Here is a 19,901-nt window from a genome sequence, read left to right as displayed (position 1 = left end):
TTGATTATCTTTCAAGATCAAGAAGGCTTTATTTTGTTACATATCCGATGATAGATTTGAGCATCCTGTCAATCCTCTGACAGACTCCTTTTTCTTCCTTAGGAACATTTGCACTTTGTGATGGAGATTTCCCAAGATGAGATTTTTATTCTGGACCCAGATATGGTGTTGTCACAGCAGGCAGGGACACCTCCAGGAATGCCTGACCTGGTGGTGGAGCAAGCCTCAGGGTGAGTATGCCTCGTTTTTGGTGACATGGTAGCGAGGCTGGCCACAGGGTGACATCCATATCTGACTTTGCACTTGGCATTTCTAATGACATCAAACTAACTTAAGATACAGGTTTTCTTGTTGTGTTTCATTAGAGTGTAGCATAACTGGTTCCATTATATGTCTGTCTTTTGAATGGCTGCATAGAATTATTCTTTCCCACCAAGATTTGTACCATGTCTGAGCCTTCTTTACACACCATGTCTACACCTCTTACCAAACTATAAAGTGCTAGTATTTGCATTTGTGCGTATATATCTATAATGCTTGTATTATCCAAAGAAAAATGGGCACAAGTGGTTTGACTCTATGTTTCTCCTCCACCACTTCTCCTTTTTTTGCTATATCTAAGCAGCTAGAGACATAGATTGTATAATAATAACTATGATGTATGAAGCACTTATTATAAGCCACCTACTGTCCTAAATGCCTTTATTATATCCCTGCCATCACTTCATAGTAACCAAATCATCAGAAGTGCTCTGTGCTTATTTCCTGATCTGTAAAATAGAAATAAAACCTACTCAGAGAACTGTTCAAAAATTAAATGAATTGATACATGTGAAGTATTTGGGATAGTTTTTGACACTTGGTAGACACTCATTAAATATGATGTTGTTAAAATTATCAGCCTCATCACGGTCATGTAACAATGCCCCTGTGCATCTGGAACTTTTATTACCCTAAATCCATAGATAACTAAATTGAGGCTTAGAGCATTCTTTAACTTGGCCTGTATTGCATAGAAAATGAATGGCAAAATTGAGATTTGGTCCCAAGTTTTATGCTAAAGCTTATGCATTTAATCACTACTTTGAGCCACTAAAATATTATTAATATTTCTAGGTTATTTCAGCAATTCCAAAATATTTATTTAGACAACTTTTTATGTGCCAGCCACTAGTATAAGTGCTTAAGAGACAACAATGTAAAAAAACAACCCCAAAAGCAAGCAAACAAACAAAATCTCTGCCCTTGTGAAGTCTAATGAACTTTGATGTCTTACTGGTATATGGAGACCAATTAGTTAAAATAAGGATTTCCCTGGAAAGCACACACACATGTGCTAAAATAGCATTTGCAGATTGTGTACACACACACACACACACACACACACACACACACCTACCATGTAAGTTGACATGTTCACTTGAGGTAGCCCTTATGCCTTTTTACTCCTCTGCACTAATTTATTTGACCATTGTTGCCATTTCTGAATATCTCCCACTCTGCAAGGGCCAGCTGATATCACTGGTATGTATCAAGTCAAGAAAAGACCGAAGTAGCATGACAGGGCAAGTATATAGTTGTGTTTAGGAAGCCAGAGCTAGTGATATCAGATATGTTTCCCTGGGCATCCCAGAACGTGGTGGAAAAGCCCATCTTCACAGTCCACGTACTGTAAATCCAGTGTGTCAGCTGGAGGGAGGAAAGCAAGTGGTTGGGTCCTCCTGCAGGAGCAGTGAGCACTAGAGTCTCGGTGTCCTCCTGCCCAACATGATCTTGGCTACAGTCTTTGATCTGGGAAAGAATCAACTCATCCTGCCACACTCATCCTGGTCTTTGTCCTTCTCTATATCAAATAATGGCCAAAAGAAATGGCTTCGTCCTGAGTTAAACCTCTATTAGCCCCAGCTCCCAAAACAAAGTAGCCCAAAGTAGCCTGAAAATCTACTAGAACTTCAATCAATCCCTTTCTTATTTCAGATCAGTTGCCCCTTCTGGAAATGAGCAAGGACAGGAAAACAGTGAAAAAGGCTGAGCTTTTTTATTTCCCAATTTCCATTTCTCCATCAGGTTCCATTACTTCTTATTTACATCACATTTAAAATTACCTAATCGTGAAATGTAGTCTTCTCATCTGTAAAGAAGGCAGAGGCACACAAGCAGTTCATGATGGTTGAGAAAAGTAAATAATAAATGTGGAAGAAGGAGCTAATAGATGAAGATTAATTTCCCATCTCCTGTTTGGACAAGCATCATCTTGAGGAAGAGCAGAGTAGGTCCTGTGGCTGGTCCTGAATGCCTAATGCCTGGTACCTTCCTTCTCCCAGGCTGTCAGAATGGTGGAATCCTGCCCTACGGAAGCGTATCCTGAGCGACAGTGGTCTGGGAACGATTACTCCGCATTATGAGGACTCCGATTTGAGAGATCTCAGCCACTCACGTGTGCTACAGTAAGCGCGCTCTCACTGTTCTTTTCCTGTGCGCCCTGTGGTCACCTGGAGAGGCCTGCCAGGTACCTTGTCAGTGACAAGGGGTCTCTTTCCAGTGCTGTTCCCACGCTGTCTCCTGTGGCACCCAGTGGTTTCACATTGCATTCACTTGGCTCACTTTTCCCAACCCCCGGCTCCTAGTGGAGCTTCACTTTCCATTTCTTTGGCCCCCAAACCACACTGAGACCTCGCATGTCCATCTACAAATACGTTGAACGTCACCAGTGTTTGCTTTACTGAAGTCCAGTGCTTACTAGATGTCCCTATGTTTGCCGCCTCAGGAAGACATGCGTGAAAGAGATGATGAATAGTTGGGAAGTGACATAGCATCTTTTCATCTGTATGAACATCCCCACTTGCTTTTACAACTCTGTTTCATTTGTGTCCAGTCCTGAGCCTCTGGATGTGTGCTCTGTGTAGCACAGCCAGGTAGTTTTGTTGGCTGAAGTGGAGCTGCTCATGTTTCTCAGAGTCTCTGGGTAAACGAAGCAGCATCTGTTCATGCTTATGGATGCTTTTTGTTTGTAGATCAGAATAGTCGGTGTGTTTTCTTCTGAGGTCGGATCACAGTCAAGAAGTAGGATGAATGTTGGAGTTCTGGCAACAGTGTTGGCACATTTCTGGCTGGGGAATCTTTTTCTCCCTGTGATATCTCCTTGCAGGAGCGGATTCTAAGTACAGTCAGTGGTCATGGGTACATTTCTTCCACACTTCAGGCCAATCACCCCATCTCAGAGGCCATACAAGTTGGTTGATTCAAAATTTGTGATATTAGGCTGATTTCCGTTCCTACCCGAGGTCCTAATTGAATAGCGAAAATGGCCTTGTTGCCATGTAGTCTTACCATTTTTACAAAATAAAAAGAGTCAAAGTCTTAGAAGCCTAAGGTTAACTGAAGAGGTGTTGTTTCTAAAGGAAGACCACAGCAATTTTGGTATGACAAAGGGGAGAATAAGTGAAAAATCTGGAGCGCATTACTTCTTTGGTGAAGGCTCTACTCAAATATCCCAGGGGCAAAAGGCAACTTCATTTTAATTGCTTCTCGGCACTACCTCTTATTTTTGTTGTGTGAAGAGTAGAAAGGAAAAAAGTGAATTACCATGGATTTTCCTTTATAATGCAACCATATAGTTAGATTTTGGTCACATCTTGATTCCTTACAACCCAGGGTTGTTTTTCCATTTCTTTTTTATATGAAATTGATGCTTGTAAACCATGGTGAGTCAGCCACCCGTTGATGGTTAAAGACATGGCTATCTAGCTGTGGGCAGATTTATTTGAAAATTAGAGTTTAGCCACAGAAATAGAAATTATGCCTAGACCAACCAGATGAGTATTGTAGTTGTTCTTCCAGACAAGCTATTTCCAAAAAGTAGAGTATGACCTCACCCTGGTTTCCTGTTTCCTGATTTCCCTATATGGAGTATATTAAAGTATGTATCATGATATGTGAAGTGATTGTTTCTAAGGTAGTAAATATCCTTCCTAAATCACAAATAGATGTACTACTTTATATTAATAGCCAAGTTCTTAAAACTCTACATAAAAATCAAATCTTATTCTTTATTTGGGATATATTATCCTTCAAAGATTTCTCTTAATTTTCTTATTGATCTTCACTTGGCAGCTGTTAGTTGTCCTGGTCATTTATACTACCTTAGCTCTCAAGTGCACTAGAGCAGTTAACTTAAAAAAAAAAAAATTCTGCCAAATCTCCTTGAAAACAAAGTAACACTCAAATACTCACCTTCTAGTGCTCGAGTCTCCTAGCTGAATCTCTGGGCATCATGGAAGCGAGACAAGTTGTTCCCCCTGGCTTCTGTCTGAATCCCTGACTCAGAATACAGGACCATAATAAAACAGTTGTTTTAAATCACTGACAATAAGCAAATACCGTACCCTACCCTCATTTTGCCTATTAATTCTTTAATTTTTTATTATTGTTACTGTGTCCATTAATTCCTTAGAAAGAACATCTCTTTGTTTCCTTCAGAGATCATCTCTGATGCGAAGAGGTATATTTGCAGTTATCAAATAGTTCAATTATATAATACCTAGATATTATGTGCCATGTTAGTAATAGCTACTACTGATAGAATGTCTCCTGTTTGCTTTGTGTCATAGATAAATTATCTTTAATTCCTGTAACAACTTCTAAATCTTGCCATTGCTTAAAAGATGAGTAAATTGAGGCATACAGAGTTTAAAATACTCATTTTGGATCATGCAAGATAGCAAGAATGGAAATTGTGGTTCGAGTCAGTTGGCTTGACTTCTGACTTCATGGTTTTTCTGACCATACTGTATAATCTTCCTGAAGGGCTAGTGCAAAGGCATGGTGCCCACAGCTCCACGGCCCAAAAAAGGTTTACTTTGGTTTCTATTTTTTAGCATCTTTAGTGTAGTGGGGAGAAATATATATTTGCATATATAATATATTTGCATATATAATATATTTGCATACATAATCTCCCTATATAGAAATTTTCACTTTATACATATATTATATTATCATATATATTTAACTACAAATTAACCCAAAAGTAAATATGATTGAGAATTAATTTTAAAGCAGTTTTACTGCTTTTTAAAAAAAGATTGAAATTTTAAAAATGACTTTTATTTTCAAAAATTATTAAACTATATTAAATTTGTCCCAATGTAAATAAGTACAAAAATTATTTGAAAGCTCATTTGTTCTGTTTCTTAAATTCTACATATGAGCCAAGGGAAAAAGAAATTCCACATATGAGGTAAATGGTATGGAGTTTCCTTAAAAGTTAAAAATGGAGCTACCCTATAACCCAGCAATTGCCCTACTTGGTATTTAGCCAAAGGTACAAACATAGTGATTCAAAGGGGCACATGCACCCCCATGTTTATAGCAGCAATGTCCACAATAGCCAAACTGGGGAAAGAGCCCAGATGTCCATTGATTGATGGATGGATAAAGAACATATGGTGTATATTTACAATGGAATATTACTCAGCTATCACAAAGAATGAAATCTTGCCATTTACAATGATATGGATAGAACTAGAGGGTATTAGGCTAGGCAAAATAAGTCAGAGGAATACAAATACTACATGGTTTCACCCATTTTTTTTTATTTATGATAGTCACACACACACACACACACAGAGAGGCAGAGACACAGGCAGAGGGAGAAGCAGACTCCATGCACCGGGAGCCCGACATGGGATTCGATCCCAGGTCTCCAGGATCGCGCCCTGGGCCAAAGGCAGGCGCTAAACCACTGCGCCACCCAGGGTTCCCTGGTTTCACCCATATGTGGAGTTTTTTTTTTAAAGATTTTATTTATTTATTCATGAGAGACACAGAGAGAGGCAGAGACACAGGCAGAGGGAGAAGCAGGCTCTCTGCAAGGAGCCTGTTGTGGGATTTGATCCCAGACCCCCAGGATCACACCCTGAGCCAAAGGCAGATGCTCAACCACTGAGCCACCAGGCATTGACACCTCATCTGTGGAATTTAAGAAACAAAACAGGTGAACATAAGGGAAAGGAAGGAAAAATAAAATAAGAGGAAGACAAAGAAGGAGGCAAACCATAAGAGACTGTAACTCTAGGGAACAAGCTGAGGGTTGCTGGAGGGAAGTGGTGGGGAGATGAGAGATGGGGTAACTGGACGATGGGCATTAAAGAGGGACTGTGATGTAACAACCACTGGGTGTTATGCAACAATGAATCACTGAATTCTACCTCTGAAACTACTAGTATAGTCAGTGTTAATTGAACTGAATTTGAATAAAATATTTTTTAAATGAGGCAAACCAAGAATCTGTAACTATAGAGAATAAACTGATGCTCACCAGAAGGGAGGAGGGGTGGGGATAGGTGAAACAGGTGACCAGGATTAAATAGTGCACTTGTGATGAGCACCTGGTGTTGTATGGAAGTGCTGAATTACTATATTGTACATCAGAAGCTAATATTACATGTATGGTAAGTAGCTGGAATTTAAATAAAAATCTTAAAAAATTATAGGAAGGGTATTCATGTGGCAAATACCCTGAAATATTATGTTGTTTTATGTTATTATTTGCATTAGGTCTTTCACTCTATAAACAACATAGAGTAACATAAAAATATGTTGTTTTATGAACTTTTTTGTTTATATTATCTTTGTACTTTCATTACCTACATTGAACAATGCATACGCTTTTCAGACTTGCCATTCATTCAATGGTCATATTTTAAAAATATATTAGTATTGATATATGCAGTTTTTAATTAACTCTACTTGGTATGGAATATTGCATCATTAGTACTCCATAACTTATTTCTCCATTTTGATAGTGATTTCTAATATTTTATTATTTTAAAACTGCAGTGAATACCCTGCTGCATGTGTCCTGTGTTGCAGGGTGTATGTGCAGTTTCAATTTTGCTTGATATTCCTATCAGGAATATTAAAAGTAAGTATGTAAAAAAGACCTGAAGAATTATTGTAATATTTTAGGTACAGTTGGCATCTGCTGCTTTCAGCTTTAAAGCCCCAGTAAGTTTGGAGAGAGAGAAAGTCCCAGTTTAACATCATGTTTACAATATTAAATAATACACTACATTAAAAAAATCAAAAGGGAAATTTTGAATTCCTAGAACTGAAAATACTATTTATCAGAGTCTGCAGAAACCACTAGTCTTACTCACAGAATGATTTATGACTATGAATTCACTTATCAAAGGAAAAATGATTCATACAAATAAAGCATTCAGTTCGATAAACTGGGAAAAGAATCCCAGAGTAGAAAACAAAGAAATAAGAGGGAGGAAGAATCATAGAGACAAATCAATGACAAAGAGAAACTGTGGAAGGAGCCTCGGTGTCCATCGAAAGATGAGTGGATAAAGAAGATGTGGTTTATGTATACAATGGAATATTCCTCAGCCATTAGAAATGACAAATACCCACCATTTGCTTCAACGTGGATGGAACTGGAGGGTATTATGCTGAGTGAAGTAAGTCAATCAGAGAAGGACAAACAGTGTATGTTCTCATTCATTTGGGGAATATAAAAAATAGTGATAGGGAATAGAAGGGAAGGGAGAAGAAATGTGTGGGAAATATCAGAAAGGGAGACAGAACATAAAGACTCCTAACTCTGGGAAACGAACTAGGGGTGGTGGAAGGGGAGGAGGGCGGGGGGTGGGGGTGAGTGGGTGACGGGCACTGAGGGGGGCACTTGACGGGATGAGCACTGGGTGTTATTCTGTATGTTGGTAAATTGAACACCAATAAAAAATAAATTAAAAAAAAGAAATGATTAACCAAGACTAAAATGTAGGTAAAAGACAAAAAGTAGGTAAAAAGGTAGGTAAGAGACAAAAATCCTGAGAAGACTGATTTTTAAAATAGTAAATTTTGGAGTTACCTGGGTGGCTCAGTGGTTGAGCATCTGCCTTTGGCTCAAGTCATGATCCCAGAGTCCCGGGATTAAGTCCTGCATCAGGCTCCCTGCACGGAGCCTGCTTCTTTCTCTGCCTCTGTCTCTGCCTCTGTCTCTGTTTTTCTCATGAATGACTAAATAAAATCTTTAAAAAAAAAAAAAGTAAATTCGGGAAACAGGAGGAATTTAACTGCAGTGCTTTCCCAACTCATCCTTCCTGCCTGGCTCCCCGGCCTGCTCACAGTGGCCTTTTCCTCTCTAAATTCCAAATGCCCTAATGCCAGGGGTCTCCTCAGAGTTGTCTCTTCGTTTTAACTTTTATTCATAAGATCCATCATCCTTCCTTCTACTTATACACAGTCCTCTAGGAGAGAACATAATTCCAGTGAAGGACGTATAACACATCTAAGGTCTTCAAAACCTATGAAGATAGTAGAAAACAATCTTTAAGTACCAATTTTAAGATAAATTAGGTAGAGACAGTTGACTTGCATTCTTACAAATAGAACCATAATGAATTTGTCTTTAGGTTCAGAAAATATTTTCAGTATCTAAGAAAGTTCTATTTAAAATCTATTTAAAATAATATGATTTTAAGTAGATTCTAGAAACACATCAGCTCTCATCATTAATCATACCACCAGAATTAGTGACAAGGCTATATTTCATTTTGGCAGAAGATTTGTAAGGAAGGAATTAATGGAAATTATAGCAAACAGAATCTTAGTCCTGAGAAAGAGTTTTCTCAACTTCAGGATCTGAGATTTGAAAAAAAAAAAAAAATAGCACTGAGTGAAAACTAGTATGTTCTTTTTTTTTCTTTTTTAGATTTAATTTATTTATTTATGAGAGACACAGAGAGAGAGGCAGAGACATAGGCAGAGGGAGAAGCAGGGTCCCCGTGGGGAGTCCAGTGTGGGACTCCATCCTAGGACCCCGGGATCATGACCTGAGCCAAGGCAGCTGCTCAACCACGGAGCCACCTGGGTGCCTCAACTCTAATATATTCTTAATAAGTTATTTTTTTGAGAAGGAAAGACTTAACCTGAGTCAGATGGGTTAAGGAAAAACCGGTAAAGGGACTGGGAGATATTTAGTTTCTGAAAAAGAATGATCTTTTTGAAATTTTTATTTATTTAGGGTTATGCAAAACCCCCAAAACTGACTGAAAGAAGTACACTTTTTCTTAGTGTCTTCAAGTCCTAAATTGGAAGGAACTAAGTAAAGGTCACACAGGTAAAAACAGAATATCTTGCCACGTGACTAAGACAAGAAAGAAGACTGTAGTGAGCTACCCGAAGGCAGACGTTCCATCCAGACATCTGTGTCTCGGCAAGTATCTATTACCTGATCAACTCAGCAGGGCTAATAGATCCTTATGATCTGCAGTCTCTAAGAGATAATGTTATCAAAAATCAAACTATGATGTATCTGGTCTGATTATTTTCATTGGGATTCCAAGAAACAGGCTGAGTCATTCAGTAAGTCATTCATTGATTGAGCAAATAAATATTGAGCACCTTCTCGGTAAGGAACTGTCCATCTGGTATATGTATATAGGCGCACACTCATACATACGTAGGCACTGAAGAGATAAAACTAAACAAGAAATTATTATCTCCTTTGAAGAGCTTATATGCAAAGGGGAATATTACACAAATCAATTATTAGAGTTCTCTCTGCTAAGTGCCATAATGGAGATATGCATTAAATGTCCTGGAAATAAGAGGACTAGAATTTGCTGCTTCCTCCAGATTTCACTGTTTTATATTTATGTGAAAAGAATGAGTATTTAGAGAAATAATGAAAATGTTAGCCTCAAAGGAAAGAGGCTTTTTAAGAACTCCAAGCTTATTTTCTTCATCCTTTGTACATGAGCAGATAACTATCTGCTTTTCATCATCATATAACCAGAAATGCTCCTCGAATAATTGAATGCACAGTTTAGCATCACTCTAACTGACATGTGCTTAAGGAAGTTGGTACAACTAGCAAGTTATTTAGGGATATCCAAGATACCAAATAGTACTTTAGAAATTGGCTTTTCCAAGTGCTCTAAAATTCTGAACCACAATATCGAGAAGATAACCCTTCCTTCCCCTTCCAAAAACTCAGTCGTTCTTGGCTGAACATAGGGTTAAGAGCTGCATTCCCCTCTTGTTTTCTGACTATTTCCGTTATCCAGTTTCTTCGGGAACATTAGGTGATGGCCTGACTCTAATAAAAAGGATAATTGGCTTATAGTCACAGCTCCAAGTTCTCAACAGGAGGACAGACCATTGGGCAGTGATTGGGTTGTGGAAATACCCTTCATGCTTCACAATCTGATAAGAGGGAGAAAATTAATCTTCTTAGTGGGATGCCAGTTTTGCTGGAATCTGTCTTAGAGATGAAATCAGTGCTGTCTGGATGGAGACACACAGTCCCTTGCATCTGTTTCACTAAGATAGTTGGTTCCCATCCTACTTACTGTTGACTGGTCTAAATCTTGCTCTCCCTGCCTAATCACTGAAGCTGGAAGGGCTCCAGTTTATCTGACATATATCTTCCTTTCTTTTTCTTCCTGCCTTACTTCCAGTTTTTACCCTCCCTATTTAGCCAAGCACATAATGCTCTGTTCCCTTGTGTGTGCAAAATTTTTAATAAGAAAATTTGCTCTATTCCTCTTATAGTTGCTCCTCAAATACTTCTGCATATGGGGGTCCTAAACCTTTTGTCAGATATGGAAATCCTTTTCCAAGTTTGGTTAGTGGCAGAGCCAGACTAGAATTCTTTATATGTCTTTATATGTCAAAATATATCTTATTTTGACCAACACTGAAAAAAATCTTGTTAATGTAAATAAGCTCTAATATTAAACATCCATTGGATTTAAAATGATGCCAAGAAATTCCACCCTTCCATTTTTATGAGTTCAAGTTTGGTCAGTGATTACAGCACGTCAGAATATTACTTTAAGCGCTCTTTCTTTTCACTTGCAAAAGATGTGGCATTACCTACTCACACTTGAGGAACATGGTAAATGAGGGAAATTTTATCAGACCCTTCTTTAAAGCATGTGAGTTCCTTGGATAGACAAACTATATTACTCATTCTGCATCCACAGCACTTTGCACCATATCTGGTATACCAGGTGTCCCGTAAGGCAGGCTTATTGGATAAATGGATAAATATGGGACATTAGAGAGAAGGTACTCTATCAAACCAAAATAGAGATGTCTATTTATAATACTGCAGCAAACCCAGTTCTAATCACACACATACAAAAATGTAACAAAATGTTACATTAAATGTTAAACATTTTTGTTAGGCTGTGGAATCCATTTATGTATTTCGTATTTTAATGTAGATCTGTTTGACGCAGGGAATTTACATTAAAATAATAATGATGCATGGAGTCCCTCAGACAGAGAGAAGTTGCTGTTTTATAAGTGAGAAAGCAGAAAGCAACAATGGTGAGTATAGAGAATTATAGGCACTGTTGATGAGCACACAGATGAGATGGGGCCAGGGGGTGGAGGAGAAGAATCCCATCTAGAACCTCGTGCATTGAGAAGTCAGCATGCTCCTTGTGTCAGAGCTCTGGATTTTTTTGGTTATGTCAGTAAGTTGAGTGCTTGAGGAGGGTTTGGATGTTCTTTGGACAAAGGGGAAGAAAGTTGCCAAGTGGGAAACCATGAACGGTCAAAATGTTATGGATGGAAGAGAATTTGGGGATTTCCTAAGGATTTCCAACCTAAAGAGACAGGACAGAGCCAGAGCATGAGGAAATATGGGGACGAGACATGCAGAAGGAAAGCATTTTTTTTTTTTTTTGAGTTCCCTTAACAAGTAGGGAGCAGTAGAAGGAGCCTCTAACGAAAAACTATCAGTCTTATTTAAAAACAAGACAAAGGGAATTTCTCTCTCCTTCCAACAACACATTCTGCCTTAGGGCATTAAGAAAAGCTGGTCCCAGGTCACAGTCTTTTGTGACAAAAGCATCTACGTGCCATTCTAAAACTAAACTTCTCTGTGCCCAGAAGTGAGAGCAGGTATTGTTAGGCCAGTAGAGAAATGAGAATTTTTCTTTGTTTTCAGAGGCTGTGCCAGAGATGGAGACTTGGGTGTGTGCGAGAGGAATCTCCTGTCATTCCTCTGTCTTGTGCCCTCTGGGAGTAGCCATGAGCATGTGGCTGGCTCACCATGCAGTCTGGTTTTTGCACATTTGGTGCTCTTTTTTTTTTTTTTTGAGACTGTTCCTGGTTCTTCTTTAAGGGCTTAACGTTGAAATCTTCTCAGTCTGGTAAAGTAGGAATTTAGGGTGTGTTGAATGGGATCCAAGCTAAAAAAAAAAAAAAAAAAAAAAAGTTGGCATAAAGTGGATGTTAATCCCAGAAAATGATGGCACATCTCTTCTTGAGGGCCCACTTTTTCTAAGCATCAGGATTAAAATTTAGTCAAGTGTGATAAGAATCCTCTCCCAGAGCCTGCTGGGAAAGTGTCCAACCCATCAGACAATTGTACAGTTTCTGGGGACTCTTATCAATGATCTTTCCTTCCTTTTGGAAAGGGTGCAAAATCCAGAGTTGGGTCTTCTGTGATGTTATTCCCAGAGCGCCCATCCCGTGGAGTCCTTGTTCCTCAGGACACATGCCTTGTCCTTGGGCATCCATAGCAGGTTTTGGCAACAGGAGGAAAGGTGAGATAATCTTTCCCAGAGATTATCCCTTTACAAGTAAGGGTGACTGACAGGATCTGAACTAAACATTTGTTTTTTGATTTATTTATTTTAAAGAGGGAGCACACACAAGCTCAGTACTGGCTGCCTCTTGCCCTCCTGCTTACCTCCACAGAGAGGGGCAGAGCACTCGGAACACGGGTGAAGAGGCACTGGGCCTCCTGTTGACTTACTTCCACAACCTGCTCATCCTTTTGCTTCTTTCTCAGACTGCCACCCAAACTCTTATTTTCTCAGTGCATCTGCCTTAGATGAGGTATTGATTAAATGTATTTAAAATGTCAGTGATAAATTTGAAATCCTTCCAAAAATACTTGCCCAGGAATCTCAGGTTGGAGGGATATTGACTAGTAATTGCTTGGCTTGCACAGGTATGGGGTCAGAGTGAGAAGGGTCCCTTTATTGCTTTTGGAAATGAAGGGGTGGGTATAGGACTTCTCTCATGAACCTCTGGGGACCTCTGAACCCAGGACCACCCTGAGGAGACCGGCACAAGAAAATTCTCTACAACATGGAGAAATGACTTGCTTGGAATTCAGGGAGACAGGGACCATGTTTTCCCTTTTCCTAACTTTTCTGGCTCTTGTGCTAATCACCAAACATAAGAACATCGACAGCATTGCTTTACAGTTTCTCCAATTCTCTCTTTGATGTTGGTCTTACTCCATAAACCCCTTAGAGTCTCCTTAAAAGTGGGATAAAATGTTGTAAGTTCTGTATCTCTGACAACTTCTGGAATTGAATTAGGTTTATAGCAATGCTTGATAGTCACATGTGGAATTAATTATTCTCAAAGAGAGTCTGTGGAGCCCACTTTCACATCTTGTTCCCAATATTACTGTGGTTTATTTGTATTAATTTATCATTTTTTCATAGAGGTTTGTGGGGTTTTTTTTGTTTGTTTTTTACTATTTTGGGTTGTTGGTAATATATTACGTAGAAACTGTCCTGTCCTTGGACACAGAAGTGTGGGGAGGAGATACTTTTCATATTCTGTTTCCCATGCCAGTGTCTTGAACATGAATTCCCTCTTCAGAGAAGTGGGTAAGGTGGGAGATGTTAATAGAAAAACTTCTGGAATATATCACAGTTATTTTCAGGAAAAGTGCCAAAGCAGCTTCCAACTCCACTTCTGTCTTTTCTTCCATTTTCTAAAGCTGGATTCAGAAGTCCTTATTTAATGAAAATAAAATTAGTTGTGAGTAAGTCTTTGCTCAATTACGTTGGCCCCACAAGGTAGATACTGCTTATCCTGAATATTGTGATATGTGAGAAGTTTCTTCTGTTAACAGTATAACGTGACACTCACACGATTTGCCTTCAGTGCCCAGAGCTTTGTTTCAAATTACACTTAAAAAAAAAAAAAAAGTCCATATTCACAAAACTCCAGATCTATTGTGCCTCAACAGGAGCTATTGGCCAGCATTCACCGAGTGACTAAGTTAGAGCCAGTGGCTCTTGGTATCAGGTCCTCCTTACTCATACTGCCTATTGGCTCTCTGCAGATATATCTCCCTTGGTTCAATTTCAGAAAAAAAATGCTTGTCTTATTCTTTTACTACCCCCCCCTTTTTTTAAAGAAATTAAGCAGGCAACTATATTGCAAAAACTGATTTCTAATGTGAAGTATCCCATCTTTTGTGCCTGCATGGCTGTCCTAAGTCTCGTATGCAATTATTTTCATGTCTCCAAAATGCTAAAATGTTTCCCAGGAATGTTCATATTTTAGGCAATCAAAAGTGTGATGGACAAGTTTTCATGTTGAATGAACTTGGTTGATACTGGTTTCTTCAGCACCATCTCTTCATCTGTTTCTTCCCCTGTGTCTACTGCCCACTTTTGCCCACTTGTCCTGATCTTTACCAGTAGATTTCAGAGATGCCTTTCCCTTCATTTTGTTGCAGTTCTTAGGCATGAACATTAGGTGGCAGTACAATTTCAAGCTCAAAGGGCCCTCAGGGGCTTCCTTCTCAGCAAACAAATTGCAGAGGATGGATAGGAGAAATCCAGTTGTTACAAGCTAGTGTAACAACTAAAATACAGTGGTATTTTTTAGATACCAATGAAATACAGGTGCTTATATAAAAAAAAAACCCGGAAGATATTTCAAGTACAGTTCATATGGGGATCATCAGGTATATATTTGGGTAGAAGACTCTCAAGGAATAGGAAATTAGGACCCTGAAAGGAATTAGAGGATATTTACATCAAATGGAGAAATGACCGAGCAGCCTTTATCATTTAGGTTCTGTGTCTTATTTCCTTACTTTCACATAGATACCTATCTCTCTCTCCTTCCTTCAATTTTGCTCTTTCCTCAGTACACTCCCCTCCCTGCCCCCACCTCATTTGTGGTGAATATTACCTTTGAGGCTATTTGGCATTCCCTGAATGGGTTTGTGACCACTTGAATAGAGAATGTGTTTGTCTCTCTCATCTCAATGCCACTTTGTATGGTCGCTGTAACTTTCATCTTTCTGGCTCCCATTCTCTGTAGCTCTTTTACTGTCGGTGCTTTGTTCATTGTCTTAATAGCAATATTCATAATTAGAGGGAAGAAAAGCAAACAAAGAGAGAATTGTTTGGTTGATGGAGATTCTCAGTGCTAAGGGACTTCTGGTTCTGTTTTATCTAGTTAGGGATGCTTTGGTGCTAAAGTAATGGTTGTGAAGTTGTCACCTGGATCTGTGATCTTACTCTTTCTCCCTCAAGCTCTTAAAATGATGTCATAGGCTAGACATGACAGTCCTGTAGGCAGTGCACGTCCTTGAGAGAATCTTAAGGGGGAAACGCATTGCCAGAGATGATAATCTACAGCCATGTTTTCAAATCACATTAAATCATCCTTTGGCTTACTTAAATGAAAATTCTTTGTCTATCAACAGTTTCAGGAAATAAATTGAATTTGTGTAACACCATTACTTGAAGGTAAAACAAAAGAAAAATAAAGCTTGTTTTATTTGTGTTTCTGCAGCAGTGACATGGTCTCTTGAAATGTGCCTAAAAGGGGTGTCCAGCTGGGAAATCAGTTTCCATTTGGGGTACTTCTCAGGAGTTTGTTAACAGACAACTAGCAGTAACAGTTCAGGCAGGAACAGCATCCAACCCAAGGACTTTGCCCACACCTGACTGTCCCTGGTATTCTTCAGTTGGACCAAGTGTATTAATTAGCACATGATGGGAGGCCTATTTCACAGAGAGATTGGATTCTACCAAAGTGTGAGGAAGGTGTATGAGATAAGCCAAGGTACTTCTTAGGCTGTGGTAAGGAGAAGGAAAGAGAAATAAAAGTAGACTGATGAAAGGCATTCAGAATTGATATAAACAGCTAGAAGCCAGAGACTTCAATTTTCTCTTCCTTTCCTGAGTAGGATGGATGGTCACCTTTGCTTATTGAAAGTGGTGTTTTTGCTGGTCCTCATCCCTAAAGCTGGAACATAAAGAGGCAGACAGAAAAAGGAACATTGACAAAATATTCATAGCATTGCTTTCAGTGTGGGGGCATGGACTGCCTTACTCATGAGGACTTCACAGTCGAGAAATGTTTTATTTATTCATAGTGTGCTGAGTGGACTGGAGAGGTAGCAGAGCTTCCAGCCCATTCTTGTTTGCTTTCTAACAATTCCATGTTAGTAACTAGGAAATAAAGGGGCCCCAGATTTTCTGGCCAGGCCTATGAGCTGGTATGAATATGTCAGAGCTTCCTTCTCCTGTCCAGTCAGAGAAACTTTCTGTTGCTATTTTCAGAATATGGATCTGGTATTTGGTATTTTCAGAATATGGATCTCTGCCTTTATGCCTATTCAAGCTTGGTTCTTATACTTATTCTATATGTTTATTCCCAGTCCACTTCTATATGGTAACCCCAACCCTTGTCCTACTCAGATGATGGTTTAGAAATGCTAAGTAGAGGGTATATGGGTTGGGGACACTGGGAAGGGAAATTGACATTTATTTGTGAATGAGTCTTTCTAAGAAGTAGATGGGTCCCCAGTATTCATTTGGTCTGTCTTTAAGAAAGACCTTATCTGAACTAGACAGTCTATTGATCTACTACTACCTCCCAGGAAGGAAGGAAATGATACAGACATTTTGAGGAAGGGCCAAGTAGGAAAGCCATGGATGCTATTGGTTTAAACCACAAAATGAAACAAAAAGCAAAATACTGTAAGGAGGCCTAAAAAAAAGAGTCAGGACAGTATTATTAAAAAAAAAAATCTTGTCTTAGGACGCTTATGGGTTTAGAGCATTTCATGGAGGCTGCCAAGAAAATGCATTAATCTAAAATGTATTGCAAAGCATCATACCACGTCCTACAGGCTGAGGTAGTCATGATGCTCATCATCTCAGTTCTAGGTTTATTGATAAAACAACAAGAAATCACAAGAAGCGTAGTACTTCTTAAAGACTTTTGCCTTCATAAATATATCACTCTTAGGCTCTTTAGATCTCAGGTGTTACTTTGCTGATTGAAAACTGAGCATGATTTTCAATGTCTTTAAGCCTTGTAATTGATCTACTTGGAATATTAGAGGCCTTGAAGGGAAACTTGCTGATGGAAAGCAATTTAAATAACTATCTTTGATTTTCTTAGGGATTCCTTGTTTCTTAATGACGGACAACAGGATCATAAGCTGTGCTGTTTACCGTTTAACAGTAGCAGCTAGTTAATAAATGCCTGATGTCTCATTCCTTCAGATTCTTAATCTGATAAAAATGATTTATTCCAAATATTATGGCTGTGTATATTTTCATGTTTGCAGATTTTTCCCTGGAAACACTCCTATTCTAGAGGTGAACAAATCTACCCCATTCAGGCCTTGGGGTTATTGCCTGAGGCTGACTGCCTCAAATACAGACTTTTTTGTTGATGTTGTTAACTTTGTTGTTTTATTTTAAGAAGTCAAGTGACTTTTGCTTTGGGACCCATAATATGTTGGTGCTGATTTCAATAAAAAAATAATATTTTAATTTTTACCTGTTAAATTATGTAATCCCCCATCCAAAACCAGTGTGTTGGTTTTCCTGGGAGCCTCCCCTATTTTCCAAGTTCCTTTTTTTTTCTTAAAGATTTTATTTATTTATTCATGAGAGAGAGAGAGGCAGAGACACAGGCAGAGGGAGAAGCAGGCTCCATGCAGGGAGCCCAACATGGGACTCGATCCCGGGTCTCCAGGGTCACGCCCTGGGCCGAAGGTGATGCTAAACTGCTGAGCCACCCAGGCTGCCCTATTTTCAAATTCCTGTGTAGATACTTGTTTGAGAAGTGTGGCCTTCATGTAAAAGGCGAGAACAGTATGAATATTCTTAGCATAATTAACACTGAGAAGAGGACTTTCACTAGCAAATCTTCAAATAAAAATTTATAGAAAAGTAGATGTAATCCTAGGAAGACAGTGGTGGAGAAGAGGACCCTAGACGCACCTCATCCCATGAACACAACTAGATAACAATCAGTCATCCTAAATTTGTCAGAAATGCCTGAATAATGGCAAAACAAACCCCACAATTAAAGGAGGATAAGAGGCCACATTGAAGAAGGTACAATGTGCGGAAACACAGTTTGGGAGAGAAACATGTAGCTCCTACGGAAAGGAGGGAGCCACAGTTGCCAAGAGGGGTGAGAGACAGACTAACAGAGGATGCATTAGGAGAATGAATTCCCATAGCAATTGGCTTGGTAAGTGAGAAGATCCAAATTTCATGAGTTCTTGCAACCAGGGGAGCTTAAAGCCTGAGGTTTTAAAGGTCAGCGGGCTTGGCTGGACTAAAGCCTGGAGGGCATTGTGCTGCTCCTGGGGAGAAGGCAGAGCAAGCAGCCTGCAGACATACAGCATGGCTACAGCAATCTGAAGAGCACCTATGACACACAATGGGGAGGTTATTCACTCATCTTGGAGCATGTCCCAGAGGGTCAGTGTTCACAGAGAGACCCCTCTGGGAACAGAGGAAGTGGCCGGCACCATTTACCTCCCCTACTCCTCAGCATAAGTGCAGGGCCACCCGTGGGAACCAGTTCAGGGCTGACACTACCTAACTTACATCAAGCCCTGCCCCTTGGTGGAACCACTCCTCCCAGTCACACTTATATTGGTCCCAGCAGAGGGGGTGTCCTTGCCCCCAGAAAACCAACCTAAAACACTACTCACACGACATCTCCCAACAGGGTAGTTGTGCAGAGTCTCAGTTCTGGAGACAGGTCTCTTGTGGTGACAGGTCTCATTTCATAGACTAGAGCAAACCTAGTTAAAATATGCCACATTCAGGCTAGGTACCAAGCAATGCTCATAGCAGGCAAAGAGAGCCTCTGTAGGCAACTGGCCTGAAGGATAAAGTGACCAGGACAAAATGATAGAGCACATGCAGCACATATTGGAGGCACTCCTAAAAGTGCCAGGCCCTAGAAAACAGGGGACACTACACCGCAGGACACTACAAGATCTCCTCTTCAAAGGCCATTACCTTCAATAACAGGAGATGTAGGGGTACCTGAGTGGCTCTGTTGTTTAAGCATTTGACTTTTGGTTTTGGCTTAGGTCATGATCTCAAGGTTGTGGGATTGAGCCCTGTGTTGGGCTTAGCATGGAATCTGCTTGAGATTATCCACCCTTCCCCTCCCTCAGCCCTTCCCCCCAAGTGCTCAGTCTCATAAATAAATAAATAAACAAACAAACAAACAAATAAATAAATAAATAAATATTTAAAAAAAAGAATAGGAGATGTAGTTGACTTTCCTAACACAGAGAAATAGGCACAGAGACTCAGACAAAATGAGAAGACAGAGACATTTATCCCCAATTAAAGAACAGGACAAGGGCATGGCCAGATATCTAAGTGAAATAAATATAAGTAACATGCCTAATGGAATATTTTAAGCAATGATCATAATAAGGATACTCACTGGACTTGGGAAAAGAGTAGGAGATATATGAGACCCTTACCACAGAGATAAGGAATAACAGAGAAAAGGGGCTCAATAAATGAAATGAGGAACACACTTGATTGAATGAACTGCAGGCTGAAGAAGCAGAGGAATGAGTTAATGACCTAGAAGAACAAGTAATGTTAGGTAATCAAGTGAACAAAAGAGAGAATAAAGAATTATGCAAAATGAGAATAGTTTTAGGGAACTCAGTGTCTCCCAACAAATGTAATAACATTCACATTATAGGAGTCCCAGAAGAAGAGAGAGAAAGGGGAAGAAAATATATTCAAAGAAATAATAGCTGAAAACCTCCCTAATATGGGGAAGGAAACAGAGATCCAGATCCGGGAGGCACAGAA

The 19,901-nt window shown here is 39.4% G+C and overlaps 1 protein-coding gene across 1 annotated transcript in view; it reads left to right on the top strand.

Moving 5' to 3' along the window:
- DGKI (diacylglycerol kinase iota) overlaps window positions 1-19,901 on the top strand; it is a 429,239-nt gene that overhangs the window by 342,116 nt on the left and 67,222 nt on the right. The window contains 2 exon segments of the mRNA XM_077850064.1: window positions 103-230; window positions 2,325-2,447. Coding sequence (XP_077706190.1) covers window positions 103-230; window positions 2,325-2,447 — 251 coding nt within the window.

This window comes from Canis aureus, chromosome 15 (assembly GCF_053574225.1).
Source record: "Canis aureus isolate CA01 chromosome 15, VMU_Caureus_v.1.0, whole genome shotgun sequence".
In the NCBI taxonomy this organism is placed as follows: Eukaryota; Metazoa; Chordata; class Mammalia; order Carnivora; family Canidae; genus Canis; species Canis aureus.
This window is presented reverse-complemented; position numbering and strand designations above follow the sequence as displayed.